Genomic DNA, 12,372 nt, shown 5'->3' on the forward strand with positions numbered 1-12,372 from the left:
CCAATATGGCAGCTCAGATCTGCCTGAACAATCTTAGGTGGTTTCTATACCCCCTTCATATTTTTCCAGTATAATTCTTCCTAACAACCCAAAGTTTTTACCTGAGGAGAGTGCAGTTTACAAGTGGAAAATATCAATTTTTCTTAATAGGCAGAATAGATAGAATATTTTGTCCTGAAAAAGTTTCAGAAACTTGCAGAGTACATGGAAGTAAATACAGCTTTCCAACTACATAGCAAGAATTTCAGACAAGTTCCTAGGCAAACTGTGACTACAGAGGATCTCACAAGAACTTGGCTCTTCATTTCTCCAAGCTGATTGCACAAGACAGCAGTTTTTATTGGCACATATTCTAGGGGGCAAAGGTTCAAACACACTGAATTTGCACAGCAGAATCTGATCTCTTATTAACTAAAACAAGGCACATCACTGATACAGAGTGAGAAACAGGCAGAGACAAGCCAAAATAGGTGGCTCATAAAGAACAGAGCTGAAGGCCAAGTCATCCTCAAGGCTCAATTTAAAAAGGTACTGCAAGGTGATAAAGTAGCTGTAGAACAGTTAAATCACACAAAAGACACAGAACTTACACTACAGAACAGAAGGTGGGGAGGAGGAATAAAATCTGGCAAAAAAAGTCTGCGTCATCTATAATCCATATCAGCAAGTCCTCCTTGTTAATTACGATATTTCTAAAGCAAAAAAGACTACTTTCCTTATCTAAAGAGCAGGAACAAAATGGATGTTCCAGCAAAAGATAGGAAGCATGGACCAAAAGACAGCACTACCTTTTTGTCCAAGGATAGACTATGTGGGCATAGCACTAGACTCAGCAACTTCAAAGTGACAAGATCTGGAGACAGACACAGCCACCCAGAGGACAGACTAATATTTATCCAAGTTGTCTGATTTTGCAATGCAGCCAAGAAAATAAGTTTGTTTATACACATGAAAAAGTTCTTATGACTAACATGTACTCAACAGCGACTCTAACCAGCTTCATGACTCTCCCATGAATAAAATTGCTTGGAAGCATCTTTACTTTTCATTCTGAGACACATTTTCTTTTCCAAGAATCTTAGAGCAGAGTCCAAGGTGATGCTTTGTTTCTCAGCAGCAGTGTCTATCTTTTCTTTCCCTAAGCATTAGGTCTGCAATCTGCACTTCCCTGTTCCCTGAAGGTCCAGATGAACCTATTCCTGGCACATGCAGATTACAGAGAAGCAATGAGGCATTGAATCTTCAGCATCTATCTATGGAGAACATTAAATCCAGTACTTATTTGCCTACCAAGACAGATTCTAAGAAAGCTGTTGGAAAAAATGGCCGCACACAAACCATTTTTTCATCTCTTAAAACATGAAGCCAACAAACAGAGAACACGTGCACTCCACATAGCTACTGCTAACCAAAAATCTCTACATATGCAAGTATGTACCCACTGTGGAATAGGAGCATGGATAAGCATCAAAAGGAAAAGTCAGATTTACACAGTAAATTAAGAAATAGGCAGCAAAGCAAGGTGAGAAACACTGAAATCTTTTTCCTGAGCTGTTCTGAAGTTTTAAGACTACAGTAAGTGTCATGGTAACTTTCACACTGCATATCAATTAATGGGTAGCTTTGTATACAAGCCTGCAGCCTTAAACCGTAAGCCTAATTTTCAAATATATCTAGTCATTCTCTAGGAGTATTTTCTTCATAACAAATACTTAAACTTAGAAAGACACTTTATTAAGACACATTTTTATTGCATTATCTACCATCCAGTTGTTTTGGTTTTTTTAAAGTAGAACACATAATAAGTATGTGCACTATTTTGTTCAACTACTTGGTTGTTAAATTCAGTTTTTCATCCTGCAAGTTGTCAAATACTATAAATAAGGCAAGACCTATCATTAGCAAGAGGCATTTAATAAAAGTAACTGCTAAATCAAACCATCCTTGTGAACACCCCAAGAAATTCCTACAGGACTGAAACACTGCACTGAAAGTATTAAGACGGTATTCTCAGTCCTAGCAGTATTCTTCATAGTGGCTGAATATTGCTACATCAAAACAACACAATACTGGCTCCCTTTTTGTAAGTGTGTCATAATTAATATTTTCCTAAATTCATACTGAAACCTGGTAACGACTTTAGTCACTGCTTAGAGAAGATTAGGCAGTGACAACATCCATTTTAAACAGTATTTTTTTCACCCTGCTAAATAAAGCACAAAAAGCAACCACATCTTGTAAGCTACCGAGCACGTGACCTTGTATCAAATTTTAACAGAAATGACCCAACAAGCTCCTAAGAATTAAGGATGCATGATCCTGATTAAGTATGTTTTAAGGGTAAGAGAACAACACTAAACCCTTTACTTCAGACTGCTGAAAACCAGAAGAATTCTCTATTTATTATCGAAACAAGCACAGGACAAGTGGCACAGAGACTATGTATACTTTCTTTCAAATAATTTCATCATTTACTTGTGAGACAGTCTTTACTAAAAAACACTTGGAAAGAGCTTTTTCCACTAATTCCACAGATTGCTGTTGTAAATTCACAATTTAAACCGAAATAGACTAAACAAGGATTTTATTTGTCTGTCTGCCTACTTTAGAGAGGCATCAAAAAAAAAAATTTCAATCACTAGTTTGTATTGGTTTTAAAATTGAGAGGAATAACAACCATTTGATTTAGTAATCTTATGACTTATCAGTTCGTTCTTCAACAATCTCAATTCATGCTGAAAGTATATAATAAACAAGTCAAAACTTATTTATAGTCTTTATAACCCAATTCTCAAGTCACATGTAATGGAACACCTATTAACAGAATTTGACACCAAGTAAACTGGGATAAGGAAAGCTCCCCCTTTTGGTTCTCCCTTGCAAGAGCCAAAAGGAATCTGATGCCTGGTATCTACCAGTCAGGATTCACGTCAAGGAGCTGGCAAGAGCTACCAGTTCCTATCTAGCATGCCATAAAATCAATTTGTTAATGCATTTAATTTTAATTAGAGCCTACTTAATGAGCAGGTTGTTTCTTCGGTTTTAACAGCTTTTACTCCACATAGCAAATACAGTGCAGAGAGTTAAACTGCAAAGACTTGGCTAATTCTGTTATTCCAACACCCAAAAATGTTTTTACTTCTTTCTTACTACAGGTTTCACAGCATGTATTCTCCTTTCTAACAGGCTGCAGAAAATGCAAGAGGCACGAACAGAGACTGGGGCTGGCCCAGAAGCACACAGAGACCCTGGCTGGGACCTCAGGAGCTCCTGTGCAGTGCCAGGCTGGCAGACAGTGACTCCAGACAGTGACCACAGCACACCCAGCCTGCAGCCCCCAGCCACCACGGGCCGAGCGGTGACACACAAGGACCCCAACCCGCAGGATCTGTGCCACCTGTGTGTCATCACATGGTCAAGAGCAGCCATTCTGGAGGAAGCTGTCTTTCCAGGTGGGAAAAATGGGACTTGGTGAGTACAGGTACCAGGTCAGAGGGCTAAGAGATTCAGAGGGCATGACACTCACTGTATAAGTATTTTTTTCTTAGGGCACTTGGAACCAGCATCCCTGTCTAGCAGTCTGGCTGCTCTCAGCCCCCCCAAACACTGGGAAAAATTCAAGAATTTTAGCATAAAGAAAGCTGTCACTTGTCTAAGGATCATATTTCCAGTATAACTAGAGTTTTAAAAATACAATAAACAACTAAACAATTGTAGCTTTCATTTTCAAAAGCTGAGGAAAGTAGTCTTTGGTTTGGTAAATGAACCTTATTTTTTCTTATAGCCTTTGACTTATTCGTAAGTACATACTTCTGTGTACTTCTGGAAGTACATAAACTGTGGCTTTTTTATCAAAAGCAGAAAAAACTAGGATAAAAAACATCCAGAGCTACCCACTTGAGCTGAAGTATCTGTGTTGAAGGGCACAATCCATGCTGTGCCTTCACAAACACTGATCTATTCACTTTCTCAAATACTGATCCACAGGGACTTGAAGAAAAATTAAGTATTTAGATACAAGTAAATTAAAATGAAAACTTGTGGGTTTCAGGGAGAGGTTTTGACAAGAGTTTTACTAAGAGCTGGTGAAGCTTCCCCTCTCAAAGGGGGCATACAAAGCACGCATCTGTCTACTGTTGAAGATTTTATGTTATGTTATAAACATTTAAGCATCATGATTTCTCTGAAACTCTGAGCAAAAAGAGTATCTTCATATAATTTTGAGGTAATCTTTAAAATATTAGATTCTAGCAGTACACTGGAATAAGTTTTATAGTCTTACCAAACACTATATTAGAAACACTCTAAATCAAATTGTTTTCCTATACTGGAGTTTTATTTCATAAACAGAATTTGTGCCAATCTGATATGGAGGAAGGAAAAGCACTCACAGGAGTGAGAGCACCCTATAAAAATTATATTATTATAATGAGTTTTGTTCTCTGCAAGTCAACTAGCTGCTTTAGTCTGATTTATAAACAGGAAGCAGTAATACAAGCACCTTCATAAAAGAAATCACAAGCTTTTTGCTCAACAAGTATATTTTAGAAGTTCTTTCTGCCTGTTTGTATAGCCTTATTCTTCAGTTCTCTGCAAGCATTAAGAATCATTTATTACCTATCCAATAGCTTACTCCACAACATTTGACTTCTACTCCTCTAAAGATCATTTTATTTCGAAACATCTCTACAAAGCTTATGGGGAAATAGCACAAGACATCATCTGGATTGTATAGTCCTTCAAAATAGTCTAATTTGAAGAGTTATACAGTAAGATCTACATTATTAAAAACTAAGTTACAAGAACTAACCATTCATAAAAGTCAGTTTACAGCTGCTCAAAAACACACTAGCCCCCACCATAAGGTAATTTTAAAAATAAATATATGATGCAGAGTCAGTAATCTAACCAAATTACCAGAAAGCTGTGACAACCACTTGTTATATTGCATTGATGCCATGAAGATTTTTTGCCTTTTCTTTTATACCCGTTATACCTTTTTACAATTTCTGTATTCCTAGTGCTTTTGCCTACATTCTTGGACTTGTTTGTCAAGCTAAGAGACTAAACATTTTAGAAGCTTCATAGCTAGGGATCAGTGTGCCCCAGACCCCAAGGTCCTCTCCAGAACACATTCTGTAAACTGAGATAGAACCATCCAGGGGAAGGTTCCTTGGGGAGGGGGGCTCACTTGAGCCTTTCATTGGAGAATCTTTGATAGATATGCTAATTAGTAAAACCTATAATGTTATACCCAATCTTTGGGGACATACTCGGCGGGGTGCATCTTGATGCATATGACCTGGACGTGTGCACCTAAGGATCCTTAAAATAAATACAAAGGTGAAATCCCTTTTCCCCTTCTAACTGTGTATGACTCTTGATTTTAAGACCAGGAAAAGGCATCGCATAAAGAATGGCTTTAAAGGCACGGAAGATTTTTTGACAGAAGTAAAGATATTTATTATCATTAATCCCACGGTTCTATCATGGGCGAATAATGAATATTAACATGACCCTTCTGTTTTCATACTGAGTTCTACTAGCCCATACTCTACCAAAAACTCTTAATATGAGGATGTGTAATGGTCTAAAAGGAGTGTCTCACTGGGGACTGTGGGCTTTTCCCCCACCTTTCCCTTTTAATCCTTATGGTTTACACCACTTCAGTTTAGAGAGCACCACCAGCAAGCTGCTCAAGAACAATTCACCATTTAAGCAGTGCAATGTGTGTCAGCCAGCCTGATACAATACATGCATCTCCCCGTTGCACCTAAACATCTTAGTTTAGGAGTGTACTACAGAAAAAAAACGTAAGGGAAACAAGTTAACTCCAGTAGATGTACAAGAAATAGCTAATTGACACCTTCCCCATCACCAGAAGCCAAAGTTCCATCAGCTGCTGTAGACAGCAGTAAAACACAGCTCATCTGGCAGCTGGGACAGGGTAAGAGGAACAGTCATATTAATGCTATAGTAGTAAACTACAAGGCTAGAGTTTGAGAGACAGAAAAATCCAGGTATTTTGCTTTTAATAAACCTGAAAAATGGTGAATACAATCAATCCTAAAAACTGATATTTGAACATACCTCAATACAAAGGAACAAAAATTACACTTCTAACCTGTTCCCTGTTATTTACTCCTTTCCCCCTCCCTCTAAAACACACAAGTATCATTGGCAATGTATGCAGCTGAGTACCAAAATAAAGGATTCTCTTTGGAATAGTAAAGAATATTTTTCAAATCTCTCTTTTCATGGTTAAAGTATTTTAAACCTTACATTGAGAACAAAGAACAAAGATTTTAACTGGCTTAACTAATACTTCTGATTAAAACACTCTTTTAATAAGACAACATCCAAATTAATTTTGTGTTTCTCTCCAACACAACTTGCAGTTTAAATCTGGCTTCTTATCACCAATTGATTTCTAAATCAATAACACAAAGGCAAATATTTTCAAACACATCACATGTAGGAAGAAACATGCACTTACCAAGTGAACATAAGGCACAAAGTATCCAAAAAGTGCAGCGGGGATCCCAAAAGCCCAGATTCGGTAACTAAGAACTTTGAAAACGGAGAAATTGCAAATCTTTTTCGCAGGAGGAAATTTGGACTTTCCCTTCTTTCCTCCCTCCTTGTCTTTGGTGTTGGGAACAAGGGGTTTGTATGTAAATCCAGCCAGGAAGAGAACAAACATAAGGATGCAGAGGACCCGCAAGGTGTTGTACAGGTCAACAGAGTCGATGAGAACCCTCAGGAGGAAGGGCAGTGATACTGTGAACAAGCTGCTGCCCGCGGTGACAATGCCATTCACGAGCCCAAGGCGCTTCTTGAAATAGTGCCCGAGAATGACCAGGGACGGCTGGTAGGCAAACGAGCAGCCACAGGCAAACAAGATCCCGTAGGTGAAATACAGAGGTTCAATGGTGCTGTACCGAAAGAAAAGAACAAATCATTAGTGTTTTGTAAGGCAGTGGATGCCCATATTCACCTCCCATATGCAAGACAGTTTCCCAATCAGTCAACAAGTGAGTTACGAGTTTGTATATACTTTAGTTAGACAGCACCGTATCAGCTTAATTCAGCAATTATTCCATCTCCTTCCACTGAAAATTTTATAGAATTCACTCAACAGGTAAAAAAAGAAAAATTACATTCAATTATAATTACATCAAATAGCATGTGAGGCAGCTGGTGGGGGGTCTGTAGCTTAGACCCCGGAAGCTGTGATTGGGCATACTCCACAAGTGTGGCTAAAAAAAGTTTTAAAAATCACTGTCAGAGCAAATTAGCCAAATGTATGTTCAACCATTGCTGGGTTTTTGGATTTTTTTTTTTCCCCAGGGGAATTTGTACTGTTTTGATTTACACATTTCTTCACTGTGCTAGCAGTTCAAATGTAATACTGAACTCTCCTCATGAACCCAGAAAAATCAAGTAAACAGTTTATTATGAAAATAAAGTAACAAACATGGAAAACATCATTAATAATGAAAAATAAAATATTGACAAAATTTTGTAATATAATACATTATTAAATTATAGACATTTTAGGTATTAATTTTTTTAGACAAATAGCCCCTTTTTGAGTAAATATTTTAAATTCAGTGTTTTGAGACATATATTGAATATTCTAAGAAAGAACTAAAACAACTGTTAATAAGGAATGAAAAATTTCATCTCATAGTAAGGTGGTTCTTCATCATAAAGTTCACCATCGTTACCATTTACTCTACACCTGAAATAAAGCAAAGCCATTGTAATTGATCCCAGACAGACTTGTGACATCAGTAAAAAGTACTTGTGCAAGAAATGTTAAAAGTATGAAGTAACAGTATCAGTATAATTAATTAAATTAGTACTGTAGTATTATTAGTAGTATTAGTGAAAGAAAACATCTTTTAACATTTAGATGGAGGTAGTATGCAAGAAAATTTTTACAAGATTTCTGAGGTGGCACATGACAGTTTATATAATTTTTTTTAAATGCTATGTTTTCAGTGAACCCCACCCCACCTTTTTTATTAGTTAACACCTGCTTTTAAAGCAGTTCTGGAAAACAGTCAATACATAATAACAGCCCATACATTCATTTTTTTTTAAGGAGCATGAATGCTTTATGTAGTGCTTTTCATCACAGGATGCAACCTGCCAGCACCCCTCTATACAAAAATAGACTTCACAAGCTTCCTATGCAATTAAAGAACTTCTTTGAAAATACTATTTGACCTAACAAAGGTCTGACTCCAGAAACTCCGGTTTTGTGTATTATAGTGAAAAATAATTATTTCTGTAACATAGTATTGTCACTTTTTATACTAAGCTATCAATTTCTGAAACTGATACACAACATAAGCCAGCAGAAACAACATATGGGGAAAAGAATTACTACCTTTATTAATGGAAAATAACCAGGAAAAATAAAACCAGCAATTATAAAATGAGAGGAGCAACATAGTACAGTAAGGACAGTGAACTTTTGCTTCCATATGTAAATTCATTCCAAGAGTCTGCAGCACAACATGCATATTAAAATATTGTCCTGCATCATAAACACTCTTACGTCTCAATTTCCTAAGACATAAAATTTATATTAAGAAATTAGTGCAATGCAAAAGCAGTAGATCATAGGAACACTTGTCAGCTTTACAATATTTTACTTCTAGAACACTGACTTCTATATCTGAACTATACTCCTTTAATGAACTGATAACATCATGAGCATAAATCATTTTAGTGTAAGTAACATAATGAAACGCCAAGTATGCACATCAACCTGGAGTGTACTCTTACAAGAATTCACCTCTCAAAGTGCTCTTCAAAGTTTAGTTAAGCTGAAATATTTTTAAAGCCTTTACAAAATAACTTGCTCTAGCATGTCTCTTCCGTGCCCTTGTTCCATTGGGTATCAAACACAAGAATGATCTTTATCTAATGACAAGGGTGGTTTAGTATTCATCATTCAACATACTACTAGGAAGCAAGGAGGAAGAAAGACTTTTCCAAGGCACATCTTCTAGTTTTTACCTCACGTTTAGTAAGAAGCTTCTTAAAACATATCAAGAAGTGGGGGTTTTGTTTGTTTGTTTAACAAACGAATTAAGCCAAATATTTGCACCAGGATTAACCATTCAGATCACAGCAGCTCACAATCATCTGGTTCAGAGTACAAGCACAGAAAAGACATTTTCACAAGCTTTTTGTCTGTATAAATACATTTGCACCTAAGTAGAAAGATCTTCTGAATGTAGCCTGATTGATCCTATACTTATTCTGCTAAGGGTGGGGCGAAAAAGAAAAGTCTGAGAACTAGAGGTAACTGGCTTATTTTCCTGCTACTTCTTATACCCTACCTTCACTAACCAATTTCTGATGATGACTAGACTAAGTAAATTTCCTGTTTCCTCATCTTCTACAGGGTACATCCAACAAATCAGTAATTCTTGAATTTCTTAAGATTTATTCTGCAAAAGTTACAGAAACATACAAATGAATTGTAAACCAGAAGAAAAAACAAAACAAAACAAATAAGCCTTAAGTATAGTCAATATACCAAGGTCTTCTCTATCTCCGTGTTCAGCAATTGGACCAGTGAGAAGAGAAGAAAACATCCAATTTTACAAGAATTTTAACAGCTTCCTGGAGGTCCTACTGTGTTTTTATGAGCATTAAAGCCATTTCTAAAGAAAATTAAGGGGACAGGGCAGGAAGGGAAGACAGCAACAATGTTTATGTACCTGTTATAATACAATCTACATCAAACAAACATAAGTTTATCCTGGACAATGCTGTTGATCTTATAGCACTAGTCTTGCTGTTGATATATTTATACATAGTGGTTCCTGTTAAATAGGGAGCCTTGTTATGACATTATATTTTTAAAAATACTTTTTAAGTTGAAAGTTCACAAGTCATAGTTTGAAAGATAAAACCAAACCCAAATAAAACAAGTTTTCTACACATAATATAAAGTAGCACTGTTTACTCCTTCATTCTCTGCTGATTGGATCAACATTACCTCTATATCACTAAAAAACAGATTAAATTAAAATACTTTGAAAGTTATTAATTTAAGCTTTTTACCTTACAAAGGAACTTGAAAGGAGTCCAACAAGCCCTACTGCAGCTCCAATAACAGCTACTTTTCGACAGCCAAACAGGTCTGTGAATATGCTAACTATTGGGGAACAGAAGAAGACCATTCCCATAGAAAGAGAGCTCACCCATGCTGCAAAATAGAAAAAAAAAAAAAAAAAAAAAAAAAAAAAGACAACATGTTAGAAGACCAAGTGATTCCAGCTTTCAGTTAATACTTGTTTTCACCTAGGATTTTATGCTGCTGAACTAAAGTTGGGTAGCAATTGGGTAATTATTTTTAAAATATTTAAATACATCTTAAAATATATTTACCTAACAGTAAAATAAGCATAATAATTTACATAATGAGCTAATTTAGATTTTATCAGCTCGAAGAACGCAATTAACCTTTTTGTAGCTATTACTTCTACTTTTTTTTATAAACACACAGACATTTTTCTAGTAGCTAACTTAATATTCAAAGTGATGCCTAGGTCATTAAAGATACCTTTGAGGATCCGTATCAATTCTGACTTCAGTTAGTACATTTCTCTTGACTTTATGCTACACCTTAATGACTTTAAACAGGTACACTTGCTGAAAGGAATTAATAACTTTTTAACTTCATTACTAGATGTAGATCATACTGAACATCAGTAATGAGTAAACAACAATAGGCTTTTATACTGTAATATAAACATTAGGAATGAAATTTTACTTTATACTAAACAGACTTGAGTTAGTAAATTCACTTCCATCTATAATGGGAAATTTTCACTACTTTTGATACTGCTCCAGCTTTACAGACATTGTGAAAACTGTATTTGGTTTATCAGACCATTAAGACTCAATTCAGGTGAGTCCACTATAGTGTCAGCCACAAGTGAGTTTTATTAGCACAGCTAATAGTTACAACTAATATATTTGGCATATATAGTAACTTATATATATTGCAAATGTCCCCACCTACATGGGGGGAAAAAGTGGTCCAAACAGGAAGTGGAAAAAGCTGCTAATGCAAAATGAATTGGAAAAAATATTTTAGCTTCATTTTGAATTGTACAGAAGACAACTCTTTCAATCTGAAATAGTTTTAAATCTGTGTAACTGGAATTTTGTTTAGAATACGTTTCCTAAAGACATAGTTAGATAATCGTGATTCAGCGATGAAGGCAAATAAAATTATCTGGAAAAGTATATAACCACAAGACTAAATGAAGTATATTTGCAAGTAGATCTACCACTACCAAGGCTTAGGATATGTGTTGTTAAAGAGCCAGTAAGCCCTACACATTGACTAAGACATCATTGTGCACTAAAGACAGGAAAAGAAACCAACAAGCAAAAACTTGTTTCTTCCAAGAGTTTACAATGTAAATGAAAGACAAGAGAGAACAGATGGCTAGAGAAAACCAGAAAGGAGTACAAGAAGCAAAACCTTTATTTTAGGGCAAACTATGCTCTCAATGAACCACAGCCTAACTGTTTGGGGAAGGATGTGTGCTGCTGGGATTTTTTGATCATGTGATAAAATAAGAGCATTTCAAGGCACAATCTAAAGAGTGAGGTACTCTTATGGCCATTTCCTGTGTAGGACTACTCCATATATGATAGCCCTGCCAGCCTTGCACCTCCGCAGCAAAACCTCAAGCTGTATGAAGAGAGAGCACAAGAGACTAGGAAGAACAAGGACCCTGTGACACTGCCTGAATGGCAAAGTCCAAGTTTATGGAAGGTCTAGTCTTTTTCTTTCTCTGCAGTTGAGGAATGCTCAAGAGGACCTTGGACATGGCAGAACATGACTTCTGTGAGATCTGTGCCCTATTACAGCCCACATAGCTACTGAAGGTACAAGACATTATAAACCACAGTTTATAAGCAGGAGTTTGAGGGAGGAGATGCTCTCATCCAGCCTGGAGACCACCCAGTTAAAAACCTTCTAAGAAGTCCAACTTCTACAAGACTTATCATCCTTATCTCTCTGTAGCGGGTTGGGTTTGTAACCGGGCAGAAACAACAATTTAGTGTAGTGGTTTGGTCCAAGATACTCATTACTGTTTATCTTCTGTGAGATAAGAATTAGGAGAAATGCAAAGCAGGCACCAAACTTGAAAGAATATAAAGAAGTTTATTAACAGACCTAAAAGAAGAAAAAAAATTATATCACACCTTCAGAACTCTTCTCCTTCCCCCACCTTCCTCCCTTCTCCCACTGACAATGTGAAAAAACAACCCTTAAGATGTTCAGTCTGTTTACCACTTCCATAATAACCTTGTTCAGTCCATTTA

At 36.3% G+C, this 12,372-nt stretch overlaps 1 protein-coding gene across 1 annotated transcript in view; it reads right to left on the minus strand.

Moving 5' to 3' along the window:
* Nucleotides 1–12,372, minus strand: part of SLC16A10 (solute carrier family 16 member 10) — a 69,826-nt gene that overhangs the window by 17,332 nt on the left and 40,122 nt on the right. Inside the window, exons 2-3 of the mRNA XM_082302925.1 lie at nt 10,090–10,234; nt 6,497–6,935 (exon numbers count right to left, since the gene is read on the minus strand). Of these exons, the coding sequence (XP_082159051.1) occupies nt 6,497–6,935; nt 10,090–10,234 (584 nt within the window). The remainder of the gene's footprint in view (nt 1–6,496; nt 6,936–10,089; nt 10,235–12,372) is intronic.

Source organism: Coloeus monedula (genome assembly GCF_965178545.1).
Source record: "Coloeus monedula genome assembly, chromosome: 2".
Classification (NCBI taxonomy): domain Eukaryota; kingdom Metazoa; phylum Chordata; class Aves; order Passeriformes; family Corvidae; genus Coloeus; species Coloeus monedula.